Source organism: Coptis chinensis, unplaced genomic scaffold (genome assembly GCF_015680905.1).
Source record: "Coptis chinensis isolate HL-2020 unplaced genomic scaffold, ASM1568090v1 utg1955_pilon_pilon, whole genome shotgun sequence".
In the NCBI taxonomy this organism is placed as follows: Eukaryota; Viridiplantae; Streptophyta; class Magnoliopsida; order Ranunculales; family Ranunculaceae; genus Coptis; species Coptis chinensis.
This window is the reverse complement of record NW_028238119.1, coordinates 427,288-449,834: the sequence shown is the minus strand read 5'-3', so window position 1 is coordinate 449,834 and position 22,547 is coordinate 427,288. Positions and strand designations below refer to the sequence as shown.

The 22,547-nt window shown below is 35.1% G+C and overlaps 2 protein-coding genes across 2 annotated transcripts; both read right to left on the bottom strand.

Moving 5' to 3' along the window:
* Positions 1-364: 364 nt before the first annotated feature.
* Positions 365-2,717, bottom strand: LOC147473705 (uncharacterized). Its single transcript, XM_086587187.1, has 7 exons — positions 2,458-2,717; positions 1,344-2,125; positions 1,176-1,246; positions 1,029-1,072; positions 806-967; positions 562-657; positions 365-452 (listed from the first exon to the last, which is right to left on the bottom strand). Exons 1-7 carry the CDS (start codon positions 2,715-2,717, stop codon positions 365-367), a joined length of 1,503 nt encoding a protein of 500 aa, XP_086443313.1.
* On the bottom strand, positions 367-7,377 carry LOC147473704 (uncharacterized). The gene is made up of 8 exons (XM_086587186.1): positions 7,090-7,377; positions 5,918-7,013; positions 4,638-5,039; positions 4,427-4,538; positions 1,344-3,187; positions 806-950; positions 534-657; positions 367-452 (listed from the first exon to the last, which is right to left on the bottom strand). Exons 1-5 carry the CDS (start codon positions 7,375-7,377, stop codon positions 2,851-2,853), a joined length of 2,235 nt encoding a protein of 744 aa, XP_086443312.1. The 3' UTR covers positions 367-452; positions 534-657; positions 806-950; positions 1,344-2,850.
* Between the last annotated feature and the right edge of the window lie 15,170 nt (positions 7,378-22,547).

The window sequence follows — 22,547 nt, the reverse complement described above, 5'->3', positions numbered from 1 at the left end:
TCATTTCTGGCCTGTTCTTTTTCTGCTCTTTACTCTGTACACCCTAAATCTGTCATTAATAGACTGACTACTTGCCTGATAATTTTATTTAGTTTTTTTTTTATATATATAATTAAAGTTTCAATTACATCAAGTCTAATGTGGCAAAGCAATTGGTGGTCAAATTACAATTACTCGATTACAAAATAAACTCACATTAATCAAAAGTTGAATGCTAATATTCACATGCAAAATGGAATACAAGGACATAAACAAATGAATGGTAACAAATCTCCAACTGAACAGGAAAAGAAGCATAAGAAATTATGTAAATGAAGTATTAAATGAAGGTAATTTGGTTATAATGAAATAAATGCCAACTCTCTCACAATATCTTTGGAGTTGGACCTGCAGGGCCTGCAACACCAACGACCTTTGGGTACTCTAGAAACACCATAGCAAGCCTGGTGCACCTGCACAAAAATTATGCATTCAATCCAACAGAAATAATCAGAAATGAAATTAAAGCAAACTTCAATATGGTAGTAACATACTCTGATGACGCAGCTACTGCACTCTAACAAGCCATTATTGACATCTTTCTTTGAGTCACCACAAACAGAGCAGAATGCATCTAGATCCAAAATAAAGGGCTGGATTTTGGGCTCCTTCAAGGATCTGAATCATATACCATAAAGGACAGACTTATAAATAAAATAAAATAAACAAAAAAATGCATATAAAATGTTCTAAATATATATTATAGTCAGATTTAATTAAGATAGCAAATTCACAATACCAAGACTCAAGTGATTAGATTACTTACCGTTTAATTCTACTTGATGACAATTCACTTTTTTGACATTTACTACCAACACCTTTCTTTAAACATGGCTTTCCTTGAGATCTGAATTTACTTTGAAGTGAGCTCGGAGCCTTTGTAGGATAGTCTGAAGAACGAAGATGCATTCCTGGGGAACATTGGTACCTGGTCAGTACCGTAGCCGCATAGCTTGTACAAAAGAGAACATAGATAAATGTGAACAAACCGAAAAGCTAAATGACAGCCTTCTTGATGTGTTCTCTCTTTTTCCTATTAGAAATGCTTAGAAATATAACATAGTAAAATTTTCAAAAAGGGGGTTTTCCTCCTTCGTCTTAAAACCCAACTTTCCCTAATGATAGGTGGGTCATACCAGTTCTAAAGGGGGACAATTTTTGCTTATCATAAAACAACAATCCAAAGCAGTGAGCCAATAGATGTAATCTGTGGGATACATAATTTAACAGGAGTCACGGTGCAATGTATAAAAACTGCACCCAAGGAATGTGCGTTTCATAGGCTAAACTGTATGTAATATTACCTTTTCCGGCAAGCTCATAAAGGCTATGCTTGCGAGCTTCCTTGAATCGTGACTTTAGTGGAGCACCGGGACAAAAATTACTGCACTTTAACATTTCGTTACTGGTATAGTTTTTTCCCTTTCCCAATGTGGGCAGTTCTTCAACACGCAAGTCATCTTCACTAAAACATGCCGCCTTTTTTTCAAACGTAGAAGATCCGGTCTCGGCTACATTTTTCATGACATTATTGTAGTAGTCACTGTCAGTCCCTTCATCCTCAAGAACAGACAGTTTACCATAAGACTCACTGTTTTTTCTATAGCATGTTTTCTTTGTGTCTATGGTTGAAATAAATTCAGATTCATCCGTTTCATTTGTAGAGCATCTTCTAGCTTTCTTGAGAATTGTGCTTAGAGAAACTAAATTTACTGGCTTCATTCCATTCCCACCCAACTTCCCATTAGATATAACGCCAGACTTCCCACACACCACAGGCTTTGCCTTCTTACCAAAAGTATCAGCCTGATTGCTGGAGAAATCTTTTGCGCCAACTGTTGAAACGTACTTTGCTTCTTCCCCTGTATCTCCTTGATTTAGTCCCTCACTTAAACACTCTCTGCTCACATCTGGGGTCCAGCGTCGTTTTAAATTTTTTCCATTTGATAATTTAAATACTTTGTGATGATTCATATGATCTTTCAATAGTGTTTGACTATCATCTTCCCATTCTCTATGATGGTTAGCAAGCTCACAGAGATCCCTGTTCTGAGAGAGGGTCTTCACTGACGATAGAGCAGAGTATCTTCACTTAAGACCGGAAGGTTGATTAAAAGGAACACCACATGCTCTCTGCACACCATGTTTGGGTTTAGACGGTGTTTGAGTCCCTCTAGATGAACAGGAATGTGAATCAGTATCTCCAACGGGAGAGTCATATTGTACTGAAGAAAGACCAGAAACAGGACATGAAACATCAATTCTCTTCCATTTCCCTGTTCTCTTTCTCTTTTCAGTTCTCAATATACTTCCCGAAGGTTGCACCTCGAGGATGCTTTCATACCCCAAATCCCCTGTAGGAAGTCGTTTTTGTACGTTCTTCCGACCAAAGGGGCTTTGAAGCCTATGATTGTCTACAAGGCCATGCGATGATCGAATGGGTAAACAGGATGAGGATCTGCCACCTTTGGATAAATGGAGTGTGTGACAAGCACTGATGGTCTCAGTGCTTCATCATCAGTTGACCAGCATCTTTCAATGCCAGAACCCTCATCAACTACATGATCATTCACAAACCTATCAGTCCCAGCATCAATAGTACAGGAACCCGCCGTATTAACCTCAACTGTTATCTCAGTGACAGCAGGTGCAGAACAGCTTGAATATGCATTTGACATCTGCTGCTCTTTCAAAGACTCAGCCTTGTGAGTTCCATCAAATCTCTTCACAGCAATTTCTACAACTTGAACATTAACATTGCTGGCATCAAGTACCTTAGTTGGCTTCTCGACATTAGTACAGCTACCAACCCTAAACATCTCTCCACTGAGAAGTATGACAGCCATTTTGCACAGGGATTTTCCTGTTCAAGTTCTCAGATTGATTTAACGTACTTGATTTGTCCTCGTGTACCAAACGACCATTGTCAAATATTGAAGGAACAGTCTTTGAGGCTTTACCGGTAACCCCTCCAAAACGAGTCCTACTGGTATCATCAGGGGCTACACTTCTGGAAACACGGTTGCCTTCAAAAGAAATTGAATGAACCGCAGAGGAGCACTTTCCAGGGAAGAATGAGCTTGGTTCTCTCTGACCGCATACATCATGCTCGCCAGATATCATAATGTTGTTCTCGGTTCTTCCAAGGCTGAAATATCAATAGAACAATGTGAAGGGTGCAAATACTGAGTCACTTGGACTACAAAAAATAGCAACACAGACTACAGAGTGATGGGGAGCGGTTTCGCAACTTGAGATAAGATATCAAAACACAATATCGATCCAGTACATCACGAAATGCTTCTTTTTTTCTTAAAACATTTTTATATATTTTTTTTCGATTAATGAAAATTATTTTCCTGAACACGTTGCCTTGCTAAGGATGAACAAGGTGGGGTGGTAATGACAAGTAGTGTGTCTTAGTGTCCATGCAGAATCGTACAAACCCTAATCTTGGATGTGTTGTAGTTCTTTCTATAATGAATGAAAAATTATATTCTTTCGATAAAAACAAAAAGTTAAAAAACCAATAAAATCAATATAAGACATAAACACCCTTCATGATCTAATAAGATACGAACTCTGTTACGCTGTCTATTAATGTATTTCTTGTGCATAAATTATCAAGGGGCTTCATGGCATATACAACAATAAGATCAGCCAAACAGTTCAATCAAGTCAACTATAAACAGTGAGTGGTGCGCAACTTCGCATAGTTGTCCTTTTAAAAATTTGAGTGGTGCAGTGGCAGTGGCAGTGAAAGTCTTGATAATTGTTTCTTGCTTGTTAAGGAACTTCAAAAAGTCAGTATGTTTGCCCTTATTGAGCTTTTTCTGCTTCCACTTTTTTTTTAGAATTAATATTCTAAGAGAAAGGATACACAGAGAGGAGGATGGACTCGCATCAGGATGCTCTAATACATCCTACCTAACTGTGTTGGCACCTATAGGCCTATTATAAGGTGCTAACCTACATGAGAGGACGAGAGGTGAACCAGAGGCTCGACACAAAAAAGACCAAAAAGACAAAACGCCGCCAGAAGCCCCAAGGCTAGAGCACCAATAAAAACTTCTGAAAACAAATAGTATACACTTAAAAGAGATGAATACCACAAAGCATTTCACTTCCACACAGGTACTAACTTGTTTCTTTCCTGAAAATATATCAAAAAGAATTCCAGGCGTAATATATCAACCTTGATCATATTAAAACATTTAAGTCCTAAGTTTCTGTCAAAATTACAGTTCCAGAATTTCATGAGAATTTGGCATTTTGTTTTATTTATCATATTGCATACTGTGAAATATATTATCTCAATCGACTTGAATTTCCAAATATATTCTGGATGAGACTTTATTGACGTTATTGAATATTTCTGAAAACTAACCTTGCCAAAGACTGTTTATCAGTAAGAGGTTCATGAGAAAGTGGATATGCAACGTCAGGTTCTACCGAAATTCCACGAGAGGGAGTCGAGAAATTGCACCAGTTTTTTGTACCTGCATTGAGAGATCAGCCAAACAGTTACAGTAATGAAGGAGATTGTTCCCATTATAATACAAAGTTGACAGCGAGGTACTGTACAGTAACTGTGTTACCTGTCACACCTCCCAACTTCTCATAATTACCATCCACGTAATGATTAGAGCATGTCTGCAGCGGCTTAACAGCGATCTCTAGAGCACCATTGTTAATGTTATTGTAGGGTCCCTCCTCTGGTTCTTCAGCTGCTAAAGAACCTAAAGTAGTGCCCCTTTGCTGCAATTCTGTTGAGAGAGAGTATAGTCTCCCTTGCTGTTGCTCCATTTCAGCGGAAGTGATTGGATGCTTCTGCTTAGACGGATCTAATGCATACCTCAAGGCAAGCAACCTTAAATTCTCATCCAGGAAATGAGGGCTTATATCAACACTCTCATTGTTGGACAACATATGTGTCAAACTTGGTCTACCGACTGAGTTTGTTGAAGTGAAGCCCGTCGATGCTTCTGACAAAGGCAAACCTGGTGCAGCAGTTAAAGTTGAAGAATTGAAGGATCTTAGAAGACCGTGATCAAAATGATTGTTGTTTTGAAGGAAAGAGGTTTTTCCATGTGAGTGTCTGAGATCAGATGCATCATGCAGAATCGCCGCTGAGTGACACCAATAAGAAGATTGCTTTCCTTTCACAGTTGAAGCACTAGATAGACGGCTATCACTTGTGAATCCAACACTTCGACTAGGACCAGCCATCTGGTTATTATTAAAGAGGGAATTGCCTCTCTCTGTGCCATAGTAGCAATTATCAGCGGTGTCCTGAACCCTTTTACATCTATCCGCGTGATTGAAATGACCCAGTATAATGTTGTTAAGTTGTTTTTCAGTATAATGTTGGCGTATGATCTTGTTCCTGAAGGTGCCACTTCAGCTTCAACTAAATCGACAACTTTCTCTTGAGGATTAGCATTAGGATTCCCTCCCAAGAAATCCCATGGAACAAAGGTTCGATTAACAACAGTAACAGACAACATTTGATCTTGAAATTCAGAGCAAAGAAGTAGTTCTTCCTCTCGATTTTACGAAATAAAGTAAAAGTTTTTTTTATGGCAAGCAAGAGATAAGGTGTTGCTGACCTTAGACTAAGTACCAAATAAGGAACCTAATGGGTAATATCTAAATTATTTATAATGAGAGAAAGACAGAGCTTCTCTCACTAAGAAACATGACTTTTTTTCTCTCAGTTATTTCAAATGATCACGTAAAGCATGGACGGCAGGATAATCACAAGCCAAAGTGCATACATATATATATATAGATAAAGCAGATGTGACATCAATGAAATTTTTAAGTGACTTCTACGAGCTAGTTACAAGCTCGTAGGAAAAAAAATTACACAACATACCTGAGTTATCTTTTCTATTGAGCAAACTGGTCTCCAACTGTTGAGCTGACTCAGTCATACCCTGAGCAGTGTAGGCTTGGATCATAGTAGCAAAGGTGATGTTATCAGGCATGCATTTCCTCCGCTTCATCTCGACAAACATCTCCTCCATCCTTTGCAACTCCCCTACTTGGCCATATGCACTGATGACACAATTGAAAAAGGGGGTATCCAAAACTACATCAGAGTTCTCCACTTGCCTCAAAATCAAGCTGATCTTGTATAGTTTCTTAGCTTTACTATAAAAATTAACAAGAGAGCAGTAGGTAACAGAATTAGGTTTTACTCCTTTGTACTTCATCATCCGGAAGTAATATTCCATTTTCACAATGTTGCCTACCCTCCCAAACATCTCAATAAGAATATTGAAAGTTACAGTTGTTGGAGAGCAAAATCTTTTCTTCATAAAATCGATAACTTTCTCCATTTTGTCATGCATGCGTGCTTTCCCATATGATCTGATCAAGATATTAAACGTCTTTATGTCTGATTGGACTTCCATGAGCTGAAACTTCTCATACCACCTCTCCATCTCCTTGATCTCTCCAACATTCCCATAAGCCCATAAGAAGGAGTTCATTGTGTAAACATCAGGTAGGCATTTATTGTTCTTTGTCATATCATCGAGTAATTTCTCCATCCGTTCAAACATCTCAGCTTTACCATATCCATCAATCAAGGTATTATAGGTCACAATGCTACACTCGATACCCAGATATGACATATCTTCGAGTACCCGCTCAATCAGATCAAAGCGACGAAATTTAGAACAGCAATTAATGAGGATCGAATATGTGTAAATATCCGGCTTGCAATCAGTAACAGACTTCATATCCTCTACTATACCAAAAGCCTCCTGAAAGTGACCACTTAGACCATAAACACTGACAAGGGAAGTGTAAACATCAACAAAAGGCTTGAGCCCCTCGGCCACCATTTTCTCATAAAGCAAACTTGCATATCCAGGCTGCTTACATTTCCCAAGCATAACAAAAAGTTTTGTGTATGTTTGACATCTTGGTACATACCAATCTTGCTTACGTAGTAGTTCAAAAATCTAAAAGAGGCAAAACAAATATGAAGAACATGAATAAAGATAAAATCTTTGAACAAAATGAGCTTAATATATATACCTTAAGAGCAGATTCCCATTGATTGTTAGTTATAGCTACAGTCAAAGCTTCTAAAACCGACTTGGGCCAAAGGCGAGTCGAGTTTGCAGAAAGAGCTCTCCTCTCAATGCCTTGAACAGCAGCTTCAGTTGTTAGAATCCGTGAAAGCTTCTTCTTTGATTGCTTTTTGGATGCTTTCAAATAGAAAAAAGTCTTCTTGTTTGTGTGAGGGATGAAGAAGTTGGCAGGGAATGTTGTCAAGGAAGATGGTGAACAAGTTAAGCTAGAACAAAGGAATCGGTGCTCCATTAAACTAAACTGTACGAGGTAATAAGGATGGTTCTCAAATCTATTGTGGCTCGACACTTTTGGTTTAATTTGAGAGTCTCGGCTTGTTCTTTCTTTACCGAATGGAGAACCATGGTTTGATTTCAGGCTCGTCCGTATGGTATGGCATACTTTCGTAGCAAATATCATTGGAAAGTGAATTTATAGAAAAAACGATAATTTCAAAATGTACACAAATTTGTATATTTGAAAAATCACATATGCCTCTAAACTTGGTGTCACGTGTAGTGTTATATACCATTGGAAAAAGCTTAAAGTCTACTTTTTATCTCAAAAAACGGAACAAAATTTTGATTAGAGGAAAAAAGATACATGTGTTTTTCTATTAAGCATCAATTTTAAACGGTACTCGAATTTGAATTGGAATGGTAAACACGTTATATTTGAAAAATATAATGTCACTAAACTAAGTGGCATACGTCGTGCCCTATACCGTTGGAAATAGATGAAAGTCTAGTTTCTATGTAAACAAACGGATCAAAGTTTTGATTTCTAGAAAAAAACGATACATGTATTTTTCTACAAAATGTCAATTTCAAACTGCACACAAAATATGAGATATAACGAGTCAACACCTCATATTGAAAACTCACATATGCCTTTATACTTAGTGTCATACATCGTGCTATATACCCTTGGAAAGATTTTGAAGTCTACTTTCTATTTCAAAAAACGGATCAAAATTTTGATTTGGGAAAAAAAAGATACACGTGTTTTTCTATAAAGCGTCAATTTTAAACGATACTCGAATTTGAATTGGAACGGTAAACATGTTATATTTGAAAAATAACACATGTCACTAAACTAAGTGGCATACGTCGTGCCCGTACTCTATACCGTTGGAAAGAGTTTGAAGTCTAGTTTCTATGTAAACAAACGGATCAGAGTTTTGATTTCTAGAAAAAATGATACATGTATATTTCTACAAAATGTCAATTTCAAACTGTGTACAAATATGAGGTATTTATACTTTTTGTTTGCAATTATCTATTCATCTCAAGTTGAATTACATTTTCAACACATTACCTTGAATTGCGACCTACAATCAAGGTGATTAGAAGATTTTATTTTATTTTATTTGAGAGAGATAGAGAGATATTAGGTAATATATATCAGACACAAACCAATAACCATTGATGTGTTTGTTGAAGAAGTTGGTCTCCAACAATTTTCTTCGCCGCACTGATATGTTGTTTATGTACTTTTAGGATGTCATTTCTCTTGGTGAATCTAGTCCTATTTCTATGAAATATTTGGCTTAGTTTGGTTAGTTATTGTATATGTGATAGATCTCCTTGCTCACTCAGTGGTATGCATGCCCATTTTTTTTTAAAAGGCCAACATATTTGGAATAAAGCTTTATTTGCGATCAGGTAAAGGGTATGGTTCGAACGTAACATACGCGAATATTTATTCATATTAGGTCGAGAGACAATTTCAACATTTTACCTTGAAATGCGACGAAAATCAAGGTTAATGTTTTTTTTTGGGATAACGAGAGAGAGAGAGAGAATGTAATCTTAGGCGTAGTCCAAACCCCCTTGATGCGTTGTTCATGAAATTGCTCTCCAACAATCTTTTTCTTTGCATATGGCATTTTCAACACATTATCTTGAATTGCGACTATAACCAAACCAAAATGATTGGAAGATTTAAATTTATTTTATTAGACAGAGAGAGAGAGTAATCTTAGGCCCGGACTAGATATATATGACAAGATTGTGAACAAAGTAGTAGTCGTAATTATTATTTATTTTTATTTTTTCCAAAATCTTGAGGCGAAAAATGATAATTACAATATAGGATGAGAGAGATATCGTTGAACATTAGATGTAGGAAAAGAAAGAAAAAGTTTAGCTTGATAATCTGTATGAATGCTTGAATATTAATGATAGATCCTGTTATTTCCATTAGATATACTCCCTTAACACTTTTGAACTAAAAATGAAGCAAATGTACACAGCCCATAAATACTATTTTGTATTGAAGCAAATATACTTGAATTAACTAACTTTGCATTTTTCTGTTTCAGACGACACAACTTATCGAAAAGTTGGACAAAATTTATGTGTGCAATATACCTATTGTTCTGTGTGGGGATTTCAATTCCCCACCAGATATTGCCCCAATAGAACTCATTACCGAGAAGATGGTTGCTTGGAATGTGCAGAAGAGGTGGAATGATCATTATGGTATTGGTGCACTAAAAAGTCCGAAGCTATCTCATGATATACCATTTGTTAGTCTCTTTCTCTCTCTCTACAAAGCTACTATTACTTATGTATTCTTGTGTATAGATGCCGAAATAGTTTATATTATATCATTATTTTATTTTTCTATTTTACTTTTATTTGATGTCTTTTCTTCTTCTTTTTCTTCTTCATCTTCTTCTTCCTTTTTTTTTTTTGTGCATGCATTAGAAAGCCTGAAAACACATAAGCCTGTTAGGGCCAAGGTTGGTCTTATAGTTTTTTGGGGTGAATTACCCTAATCCAACGAGACAGCTGTAATATTGTTTAGATGTGTCTAAATAGTAAGTATTGTTGCAAAAACACCACTTATTTTCCCGAGGGCTGCCCACACCCAAAATAAACCACTTTATATTAGGAAACTAAGTAGTCACCACTTAAGATTTCTAAATTTTTGTAACATAAATTAGTTAAGTTTGATTGGTTTTCTTTTAACATCCATCGAATTGAATATGAGGCTTTTCAAATGTTAATAGAGTTAGTAATTTTAATCGTTTCATGCAATTGAATGAATCAGTTTTCTAAAAAGCTTTATATATTCCACAAAGCGTTTTTGTTTTGTTTTCTAATCCTGATAAAGTTTAGGATAGATTCTTGCTTTGATTCGTAATTATGAGACTTATTTTTTTTCATATTGAGAGTTGTCATATTTTTGATAAATCTCGTAATTTCAATCATCTTCAAATGGTGTTAATTAAATTTTGCAAAACCTTCTCGCTTTAATTCAAAAGAATGTTGTTAGATTTCATGAAAAGTTGTGTTGATTTGAACTATTAATAAATTCTATAGAAAAAAAAAATTAGTTTTATTCATAATTCTAGGACACGTTAAATTTTGTATTTGGCGTGGGCAGTCCTTGGCAAATTCAGTGGTGCCTATATGACGACCTAATAATAATAGTTGACTGATGTTAGGAGCTCCCTTGGGAGAAGAGACTACAAATTAAAATACTAGCTTGTCCGTCATCGAGTACTTTTCTATCCCAACTCCAAACATTTTTCCTACCTTGTGTTGTCTTTCTCGAATATCGGTCTCCCATTTTCTATTTGGCGTGGGCAGTCCTTGGCAAATTCAGTGGTGCCTATATGATGACCCAATAATAATAGTTGACTGATGTTAGGAGCTCTCTTGTTAAAATACTTGTTCGTCATCGAATATTTTTCTATCCCAACTCGAAACATTTTTCCTACCTTGCGTTGTCTTTCTCCAATCTCGGTCTATCATGTTGTGTTAATGTTATATATATTGTAAAAGAAAACAGTCAGGGACATAGGATATGGATCACTTCCTTCCTAATGGTAGTTTTGTAGCGTACTTATTTATTGATCTTATGTACTCTACAATAAGAATCAAAATCATAATCTGGCACATATATATCTAAAGTGACACTAGGATGGTGATCAGCTCCCAAATGTGTATTTTATTACCCGTATATTGTTGTATTATAGTCCCTCTTACGCTTAATGAAAAGACAACTCATAGCTTTTACTGCTTTTTTTAGGTTAAGGAGTATTTCAGACCACTTATCATAAAAACTGCGTCTTAGCACCAAAAGGAGCCTTAATCACGCTTATTATGAAGACCAGTAGTTGCTATGGAAAAGTGCTGAAAAAGTCAAATTCAACGGTCAAAGTCAATGGTCAAAGTTAAAAGTCAAAGCCCTCAATTCATAAGACCAGAGATGAAGGCCCTTATCTCAAAATATGATAACTTTCTCCCTAAACCTACCTTGGTCAAGAAGAAACCAAAAAACAAAAGCAAAAGTGAAGTGTGAGGTGTCTAATTTGTAATGGAGATAGACAAATCTGTAAAAAGTAAAATTAGGGGTATAAGCTAAAAGCAAGGGAGAGAGAAACCATCAATTGTTTTAGGATCCAAACCATTTGGTTTGTTTAATTTCTTGTATAGTTTTTCAATTTATGTGTTCACTTTTTTGTTGTTTTATTTCCTTTCAATCAACTTGTTATTTACTTGTTCTTATTTCAATCAAACTTGTTATTTACTTGTTCTTATTTCAATATTCCTTTCATCTTGTTGTTCTTATTTCAAGTTTGTTTCAATCTTCCTTTCAAGTTTTCAAGTTATTTCAATACTAACAATCAAAGCTTTCAAACTCTTTTTCACATCTCCCTCACTCAAACTCCAAACAATTTAGGATGAACCTTATTTCTAAAAACAAACTCTTTTAAAGTTACTACCACCATCTAAAGCTTTCAAATGGCGTCACCGTCATGGATTGAAGGAGTGAGAGTGATTGGTTGAGAATCTAGGAAGGAGCATCATTCTCATATCTCCATTTATATTTTTTTTCAATTTGTCGTCATTTTATTTTATTGTTTTTTAGTATTGATCCACTTTCTTGCAAATCAGGGGGCGGAATCAACAACCTGGAGAGGGGCTGAAGACACAGACAAAAATCGACGAAAGTTGTCGAAACTGAACGAGCGATTGCGCGGGCGACCGCCCAGCCACGTCAGCATACCAGTGCCTGATTTTTTTTCAGTATCGGTTGTTTTGAAGTGTGTATCTGTACTCCGAGCCCAGATTTTGTAATAGAGTAGGAGAAGTCAATGGAACTTGTTTGTAATAGTTAGAGATAAAAAGAAAAACAGAAAAAATTAGGAAAAAATGGTTTTTGATTGATTTCTTATGATGAACATGTGTTAAACTTGGTTTAAGTTATATATTTACCAAGGGATTAGAGTTTTAATTGCTTTGGGAAGTTCAAGTGTGTGAGGCAAGTTCTGGATCATAGCTCACACACTTTGAATCAACTTAGTAAACAACACTCTAAGTCCAAGTCCATTTAACTCTAGTTAATAGGTTATCAATTTAAAACTAGTTAATTAGATTAGTATAATATTAGTTTAATTTTAAGTTTGGGCTCTTGAAGGCAAAATTGTATAAATTGTCAAAACCCCAATTTGTGGGATTTTTAAATGGGTCTTTATTGTAACTTAAAACAGGGTAAAGCTCAAAAGGTTGGGCCTGATTCTTAGATCACGCGCCAACCGACGTCGCCTTCTCCTCAAGCAGCATGTAAGCACGGCTTGAGAGGTAAATTCTAAACCTCCTGGAAACCTAAGTAAGAGGATACCTTGTGTGTTCAAGCATGCTTACGTGATTGTTTGAAATTTACTTTCCGCACTACAATTTACATTCGCGCATAAGGCTGAACCCGAGCCACATAACAACCATTGGGAAGTCATTCTCCAATGTAGATGAATTGGACGTTGCTTGATTCTTAAAAGCCCTAGACCAAAACAATAAATTAAAATCAATCAACTAGATTCATCGTGAATTTAGAGTAATAAGTTATCAGATTCCGGTGGACGTTACCTTCCTCACTCCCCTCCCCCAGATTCATCGTGAGTGAGATTCTTGGTAGCACACCACTTGGTGAAGTGACTGCCCACTCTTCTGAGGCGTGTAGTAGAGTCATTCTAGTCTCGTGCCCAATTGTTCTCCTGAATAGGACATAGTAAATTATAGACCAAAGCAAATATTTTCAAAAATCCAAAAAAATAAATTTATACTATTTGTGCATCATCATTGATTGAGCATTCATGTCTTATCAATATGCATCGCAACCATCATGGAATTACAATGCAAACTCATAACCCTATTCTTTTTACGGTAATCCTTATCACTGGTTATCTCATTGTCCATCATACACCAACACAATCGCGGTTAGTGTATTCTCTACCATCAACAGATCCACCCCATATTGGTATAGATAAAACATTGAAAGCCGGAATCATTGGCGCCACTGCAATTGCATCACTTTGCATTTGTTGAACGATTGCGGCAGTTTCATAATCGTCGTCGAAAATCAGTTCACTTACTCTTTTCGCACCAATTGCTATAATGACTACTATAATTCATGACAAAATAATTGAAATTTTATGATTGATGAGAGGAGATGAAGAAATGAAAAAATATATAGATGTTTCACCTGTGATTGATTTGATATATAGCGTAGAAAATGGAGGGAAACGATGGGCGCGGAAGTGGTTTGGCGCCACATAAATGGAGAGAAATGATGGACGGGATAACTTTTACCGTGCAAAATCGAAACAAGAAATTTAGAAATTTTGCGTTGGTGCTTGACTCGCTTTTAACAATTTTGATTCACAAAAAACCCTGAGGTGTCACAAAAAAATTTAGATATGCGTTGATGATGCTCTAAAGAAGCAACTAGGACGGTTTTTCATACCAAATAATGATAAGTTGGAATTATTGCTGACATCAAAAGAGAAGAAAAAGGCGTTCGTTTCAATGACAAAAGATTGAGAGAACAAAAAGGGAAGACTAAATATGCTGGTTGATCACATGGGTAATGTGTCATGTGTGGGAAGACTTTGGTTTCAAATATTGGCACAATATTGGAATGTATGTGTTAAATAAGAAGTGGACTAAGCTTGTCGAAGAATATAAGATGTGTAAAGAAGATCTTGTTGAAATTTGGTTTTTACGATTACCTAGTCAACAACAAGGTGGAGAAAGAGAGCTGTGTTTTAGAATCGACTTTGCGAAGAAACCAAATTAAGCGAATTAATATTCAAGAAATACTAGCCAACCCCAGTGACGAAAGGGAAGGACAGCCGTGCGGAGGGTTTCTACTTAATTCTAAAAGACGTCAAACATGCTAGCTAAGAATCTAGGATACTACTATGGGTATGTACATCAAGGAATCTACTAATATTATTAAGGATGTTAGCAAGCAGAAGACCTAGTTGTAAGCTCAAACGTTACATATATTACTTTGATGTTGTTTTCTTGTTGTGCATTTATACTTTCAAATTTTTGTAGCGTAGTATGAGATTACGCATAACATAACTACACAAGTCAAAAAAGATGATGAAAATTGTAGCCAACTCTTCAAAATTATCAATAAACTTATGTTCCAATTTATCTCTTTAATGTTCTAATGAACTTTTATTATCGCTTCCGGTACGTCACATACATATAGACTCAGAAAAAGACATTAATTGGTAACGGTGCACTTTGATATCAAACTATTCCACTATTTGGATAGTTAGGTCACGTCTATCTGATCTGAACTCTTAAGCCACCGGCCAACAGATGGAAGTATCGAACTAGATATTCAAATCGGCATTGAATTTTAAGGAAATCGGGCGCGATATTTTCTAGTGTTGATGTAATCAGCGTGCCCATGTTTTCATATGCGTAGTATGGGTCTTTGATATGTGTGTGCCGAACTGCAGCCATTGATATTTACATTGTCCGCACTTCGAACTATGGGTAGATTGATAAACCGTGTTATTCAATTGTTAGATAGCAATTTTGGTTTGTAAGTAACTAAGTATACAATATCGTAATAATGTAATATACATACCAGCGTAGTCAAGGTGCAAATAGGTGCGCGTCTAAGGCGCACCTTTAGTGTCTCGCCTTGACCAAGGCGCGGAATCTAACATAAGGCGCGTGCTTTTTGTGTCTTTTGTCGAGGCGCGCGCCATATCAACATTTATAGTTTTTTTTTTTTTTTTTGTACAATTTTTGCTATATGTGACACATTTACACTCAATCAAATTTAATAAATTTTATCTTGGAGTACACTCTAAACTTTAATTTTGACTAGTTTTTGTTAAGTTGTATGGATTGAGAGAAGACACAAAGATGGATTAAATGAAGTTTTTCGGGATTCCAAAATTCGAATCATGTGTTCTATTTCGTGAATAACTTCTTTGGCTCAATTCGATTGGTTCACTTTTTTAGTTTGTTGAAGTTGAGCTACATTGCATTGAGAGATACAAGTTTTATTTTACTATTTACTTATTGCTTATGTTTTTTTCTTTTAAATTACTACTATGGTATGAAAATGACTTATGAATTTTACACGTGTTGCTCAATGGTTTCATGTTTACAATCACGTAGAATTAATTTTAATGATTGGCTAAGCAAATCAGTGATAATTCATGTCACATTTAATATTTATTTTATTTTTTTATTACTACGCGTCTCATTTTAATAAGACGCGCGCCATGCCATGCCTCGCCTCGCGCCTAAGGCACAAAGAGGGTGTTGGGCCTGATACATACCATGCCTTACCTCATTGGCCAATTTTTGTATTTGCCATTCCCATTGGACTTGGTTTTATTTCCGAATTTTCATTTTGAATAAGAAATTTCCAAAATTTCAGTTGTTAGAATCCGTGAAAGGTTCTTCTTTGATTGCTTTTTGGATGCTTTCACATAGAAAACAGTGGGATGATGTTTTGAGTTCTTCTTGTTTGTGTGAGGGATGAAGAAGTTGGCAGGGAATGTTGTCAAGGAAGATGGTGAACAAGTGAAGTGCTCCATTAAACTAAACTGTACGAGGTAAAAATAAGGATGGTTCTCAAATTCAGATATATAGAAAAAATGATACATGTATTTTTCTACAAAATGTCAATTTCAAACTGTGTACAAATATGAGGTGTTTATACTTTTTGTTTGCAATTATCTATTGGGTAAATTCCTGATTCGGCTATGATAATGTCAATGTGTTCGCAATTCGACCACAAATTACAACTCAACGCATTTTGTCAGCAACTTTTTGCACTGAGTTGCTGACAATGGCCGGATTAAGAACAAAACGACATTATCATGGCCGAATCAGGAATTTACCCTTATCTATTCGTATCATGTTGAATGACATTTTCAACACATCACCTTGAATTGCGATTACAATCAAAGTGATCTCTCCAACAATTTTCTTTGCCGCACTGATATGTTGTTTATGTACTTTTAGGATGTCATTTCTCTAAGTGAATCTAGTTCTATTTCTATAAAATATTTGGTTTAGTTTGGTTAATTATTGTATATATGTGATAGATCTCCTTGCTCACTCAGTGGTATGCATTACCAGTTTTTTTAGAATGCCAACATATTTGGAATAAAGCTTTAGTGGGTGTTTGGTTCTCATTTTTTCTTAAAAAACATTTTTATGAAAAAATATTTATTCTAAAAACAGTTTTTCAATAAACATGTTTGGTTGTGATTTTTCTTAAAAGCTATTTTATCAAATCAGATTTCGCACTATGTTTCTCGATATATTTTGGCATATCGTAGCATAAATCACTAAAGTCTAAAACATCTAGGGAGTTCATTTTCCTTGAGCACCCAAATGTTTCCTTCCAAGAAAAAAAGTTTTTTAACTTGAAAAACAAGTTTTACCTAATTATCATAAAACAAGTTTTTGGGACCAAAAAGTGTTTTTTGGATGAAAAACTATTTTATTTTTAAATAGAAACCAACACACATTTATTTTTTTAAAAAATATTTTTCATTAATAAACACTTTTTGGTAATAAATAAATAGGATCCAAACACCCCCTTATTTGCGATCATGTAAAGGGTATGGTTTGAACGTAACATACGCAAAATATCTATTCATATTAGATTGAGAGACAATTTCAACATTTTACCTTGGAATGCGACGAAAACCAAGGTGAATGTTTTTTTTTATAACGAGAGAGAGAGTATGTAATCTTAGGCATAGTCCAAACCCTTTGATGTGTTGTTCACTTGTTCATGAGATTACTCTCCAACAATCTTTTTCTTTGCATATGGCATTTTCAACACATTATCTTGAATTGCGACTATAACCAAACCAAAATGATTGTAAGATTTCAATTTATTTTATTAGAGAGAGAGAGTAACCTTAGGCATGGACTAGATATATATTACAAGATAGTGAACAAAGTAGTAGTCGTAATTCTTTTTTTTTTTTTTTTTTTTTTTTTTTTGCAAAATCTTGAGCCAAAAAATGATAATTACAATATAGATGAGAGAGATATCATTGAACATTAGATGTAGGAAAAGAAATAAAAAGTTTATCATTTTGACTAATTTAATTGAAATATAACCTTACTTTAAGCATCTGATCAGATTTCTGCATCAAACTACCAATATACCGAAGAAAACCCCAACCAAGTGAACTACTAATATGAAAAGGCCTTCTAGCCACAAGAATCGGTCTTTTTCGATATATTGCATAAATTTTTGATACATTGTATTCTAACAAAGTATTTGCTTCTTAATTACTTTGTTTTCAAATACATAGCCTAAATATTTAGTAAACGTGTCGACTTCGCGTGCTTTTATAGCAGAAATGGTAAGGTTTCTTGTACATTTGAAGTGATATATTGAAGAGAAATTGGATTTTAAGGTGGAAGGAAACTGAAGAGGAAGAATTGGCGAGAGAAGAAGAGAAGGCATGTTTGTTTTTTTTTCCTTATCCAATAAACTGGAGAACAGAGTAAGACGCGCCATGTTTTAATACCACAAAATGTCGTGAAATATTGAATGAAATCATTAAATATCGGAAGCAAAATGACATAAATAGTGATATGTTATGATTATATCCGTTTATTTGTGAAGGGTAGGGAAGGAAAAAACGGCGGACGAAAAATAACATTGCCTCGTTCATAGAATTGAAAAAGGAAAGTAAATGAAATTGAAGTAGGAAACTAATTTGGAAACCTAGTTTAAGATATACTTGTATTAGTTCCAATTTTGAAAGTCTCTTTCTAAACTTATTAATTACTTTGTGCCCAAGTATTATTTCCATATAAATTCAACAAACGAAATATACTAGTAGTAAAATAATTCTGGACTAGTTTATTGAAGAAGAGATATTTAAGAAGTTTGTTTATGGTAATGGGTGAAAAAGGGGTGAAAAAACCAGAGTTTATTATTAAGGCTAAAAAGTTGAAAGGAGTCAAAGATAAAAAAACGTAATGGTGCTTCTGTCATATCTAAGGATAAGAGAAAATGTAACAAAAACAATAATGCTTATTGTGGTTGTGCCATGGCGATGCGGTGTGTAGAAGAGCCAGAGTTTGTGCCATCAAAAATATCTAGTAAAGTCGAGGAGATAAATAAGGAGAGAAAGGGTGTTACTGACATTGAGTATGTGGTGCATAAAAAGCTAGAGGAAAGTGATATAAAGAAGCAATTAGGACGGTTTTTCATACCAAAGAATGATAAGTTGGAATTATTTCTGACAACAGAAAAGAAGAAAAAGGCGGTCGTTTCAATGACAAAAGATGGAGGGAACAAGAAGGGAGGACTAAATGTGCTGGTGATGGATCACATGGGTAATGTGTGGGAAGACTTTGGTTTCAAATATTGGCACAATATTGGAATGTATGTGTTAAATAAGAAGTGGACTAAGCTTGTCGAATAATATAAGATATGTAAAGAAGATCTTGTCGATATTTGGTTCTTACGATTACCCAGTCAACAACAAGGTGGAGAAAGAGAGCTGTGTTTTGGAATCAACTTTGTGAAGAAACCAGAGCGAATTGATATTTAAGAAATACTATGCAACACCAGTGACAAAAGGGAAGGACAACCGTGCAGAAGGTTTCTACTTAATTCCTAAAAGACGCTGAACATGCTAGCTAGGATACTACTATGGGTATGTACATCAAATAATCTACTAATGTTATTATGGATGTTAGCAAGCAGAAGACCTAGTTGTAAGCTCAAACGTTACATTACTTTGTTGTTGTTTTCTTGTTGTGCATTTATACTTTCGAATTTTTGTAACGTAGTATGAGATTACGCATAGCATAACTGCATAAGTCAGAAGAGGACGAAAATTGTAACCAACTCTTCAAAATTATCAATAAATTTATGTTCCAATTTATCTCTTTAATGTTCTAATGAACTTTTATTATCGCTTCCGGTACGTCACATATAGACTCAAAAAAAGACGTTAATTGTTAACGGTGCACTCTGAATCTCTGATATCAAACTATTCCACTATTTTGGATAGTTAGGTCACGTCTATCTAGTCTGAACTCTTAAGCCACCGACCAACAGATGGAAGTATCGAACTAGAAATTCAAATCGGCATTGAATTTTAAGGAAACCGGGAGCGATATTTTCTAGTGTTGATGTAATCAGCGTGCCCATGTTTTCATATACATGCGTAGTATGGGTCTTTGATATGTGTGTGTCGAACTGCAGCAACTGATATTTACATTGTCCGCACTTCGAACTATGGGTAGATTGATAAACCGTATTATTCAATTGTTAGATAACATTTTTGGTTTGTAAGTAACTAAGTATACAATATTGTAATAATGTAATATACATACCAGTGTAGTCAAGGTGCACGCCTAAGGCGCACCTTTAGTATCTCGCCTTGACATTTCCATAAGCCCATAAGAAGGAGTTCATTGTGTAAACATCAGGTAGGCATTTATTGTTCTTTGTCATATCATCGAGTAATTTCTCCATCTGTTTAAACATCTCAGCTTTACCATATCCATAAATCAAGGTATTATATGTCACAATGCTACACTCGATACCCAGATATGACATATCCTCGAAAATACCCGCTCAATCGATCAAAGCTTAATTTAAATTTAGAACAAAGAATTAATGAGGATCGAATATGTGTAAATATCCGGTTTGCAATCGAATGACTTCATATCATCTACTATACCAAAAGCCTCCCGAAGTGACCACTTAGACCATAAACACCGACAAGGGAAGTGTAAACATCAACAGAAGGCTTGAGCCCCTCGGCCACAATTTTTCTCATAAAGCAAACTTGCATATCCAGGTCGCTTACATTTCCCAAGCATAACAAAAGTTTTGTGTATGTTTGACATCTTGGTACGTACCAATCTTGCTTACGTAGTAGTTCAAAAATCTAAAAGAGGCAAAACAAATATGAAGAACATGAATAAAGATCAAATCTTTGAACAAAATGAGCTTAATATATATATACCTTAAGAGCAGATTCCCATTGATTGTTAGTTATAGCTACAGCAAAGCTTCTAAAACCGACTTGGGCCAAAGGCGAGTCGAGTTTGCAGAAAGAGCTCTCCTCTCAATGCCTTGAACAGCAGCTTCAGTTGTTAGAATCCGTGAAAGCTTCTTCTTTGATTGCTTTTTGGATGCTTTCACATAGAAAAAAGTCTTCTTGTTTGTGTGAGGGATGAAGAAGTTGGCAGGAAATGTTGTCATGGAAGATGGTGAACAAGTGAAGTGCTCCATTAAATTAAACTCTTTTGAACTGAAAATGAAGCAAATGTACACAGCCCATAAATACTATTTTGTATTGAAGCAAATATACTTGAATTAAATAACTTTACATTTTTCTATTTCAGACAACACAACTTATGGAAAAGTTAGAAAAATTTGTTATGAGTAATATACTGTTGGGATTACTTTAATCCTCGTCTTTAACATGTTAATCTATTATTGATCACAAAAGGAATTAAAAGAAAAATACCTTCAAAGTCGGAATTGGAGATTGACAGTAAAAAGAAACTTTCCAAAAATAAATCAAAATCTCTTAGTCCTCAGCCTTCTAATAGTATAGTATATGAGATTACGCATAGTATAACTGCATAAGTCAAAGAAGAGGACGAAAATTGTAACCAACTCTTCAAAATTATCAATAAACTTATGTTCCAATTTATCTTTTTAATGTTCTAATGAACTTTTATTATCGCTTCCGGTACGTCACATATAGACTCAGAAAAAGACGTTAATTGTTAACGATGCACTCTAACATCAAACTATTCCACTATTTGGATAGTTAGGCCATGTCTATATGGTCTGAACTCTTAAGCCACCGGCCAACAGATGGAAGTATCGAACTAGAAATTCAAATCGGCATTGAATTTTAAGGAAACCGAGCGCGATATTTTCTAGTGTTGATGTAATCAACGTGCCCATGTTTTCATATGCGTAGTATGGGTCTTAATTTGATATGTGTGTGCCGAACTGCAGCCACTGATATTTACATTGTCCACACTTCGAACTAAGGGTAGATTGATAAATCGTGTTATTCAATTGTTAGATAGCAATTTTGGTTTGTAAGTAACTAAGTATACAATATTGTAATAATGTAATATACATACTAGTGTAGTCAAGGTGCGCGCCTTCAAGGCGCACCTTTAGTATCTTGCCTTGACCAAGGCGCAAAAGGTAACACAAGGCGCGTGTTTTTTGTGCCTTTTGTTGAGGTGCGCGCCTTATCAACATTTATAGTTTTTTCATTTTATTTGTACAATTTTTGCTATATGTGACACATTTACACTCGATCAAATTTAATAAGTTTCATCTTGGAGTACATTCTAAATTTTAATTTTAACTAGTTTTTGTTAAGTTGTATGGATTGAGAGAAGACACAAAAATGGATTAAATAAAGTTTTACGGGATTCCAAAATTCGAATCACGTGTTCTATTTCATGAATAACTTATTTGGCTCAATTTGATTGGTTCATTATTTTAGTTTGTTGAAGTTGAGCTACATTGCATTGAGATATACAAATTTTATTTTGCTATTTACTTATTGCTTATGTTTAAATATTTTAAATTACTACCATAATATGAAAATGACTCGTGGATTTTACAGGTATTGCTCAATGGTTTCATGTTATAATCACATAGAATTAATTTTAATGATTGGCTAAGCAAATCAGTAATCCGTGAGCGAACAACATTTTTAGAAGGGGTTATCTTGGGACAAAACCAACTTGGTTGGTTTAAATCTGTCTGTCCTCATCTCTTCCCTTTTTTTTTCGCCTATCTCACTCTCCCTTTTCCTCTCCCTATTCAGACACTCTAAATCTCCACTCCTCCTTCTCCATCTCCACTCCTCCATCTTCCTCTCCCACTCCACTCACCCCCACTGCTTAGCAGTATACTAGTAATTTATGTCATATATTTATTATTATTTATTATTATTATTATTTTTTTATCACTGCTCAATATACATGGAACTAAATGCAAGTGAGGTGGTCAGCTGCAAACCTCACATATTCCACAAACAAACACACAGAATAAAAATACAGTGAAAATAAGTGGAAACCATTGAATGTAAACCTCACAAACTCACATTTCTGTTT

What these genes read in the sequence shown, in the direction of transcription:
- LOC147473705 (XM_086587187.1), bottom strand. Translation starts at nt 2,717, where the DNA reads ATGTCAAATGCATATTCAAGCTGTTCTGCACCTGCTGTCACTGAGATA. An exon ending in GGCTGTCATTTAGCTTTTCG is followed by an intron (nt 968 to 1,028) that starts GTTTGTTCACAT and finishes GGTACTGACCAG; the next exon opens with GTACCAATGTTCCCCAGGAA. An exon ending in TCATCAAGTAGAATTAAACG is followed by an intron (nt 658 to 805) that starts GTAAGTAATCTA and finishes TATATGATTCAG; the next exon opens with ATCCTTGAAGGAGCCCAAAA.
- LOC147473704 (XM_086587186.1), bottom strand. Translation starts at nt 7,377, where the DNA reads ATGGAGCACCGATTCCTTTGTTCTAGCTTAACTTGTTCACCATCTTCC. An exon ending in CAATAGAAAAGATAACTCAG is followed by an intron (nt 5,040 to 5,917) that starts GTATGTTGTGTA and finishes CTGCTGCACCAG; the next exon opens with GTTTGCCTTTGTCAGAAGCA. An exon ending in GATAAACAGTCTTTGGCAAG is followed by an intron (nt 3,188 to 4,426) that starts GTTAGTTTTCAG and finishes TTGATATTTCAG; the next exon opens with CCTTGGAAGAACCGAGAACA.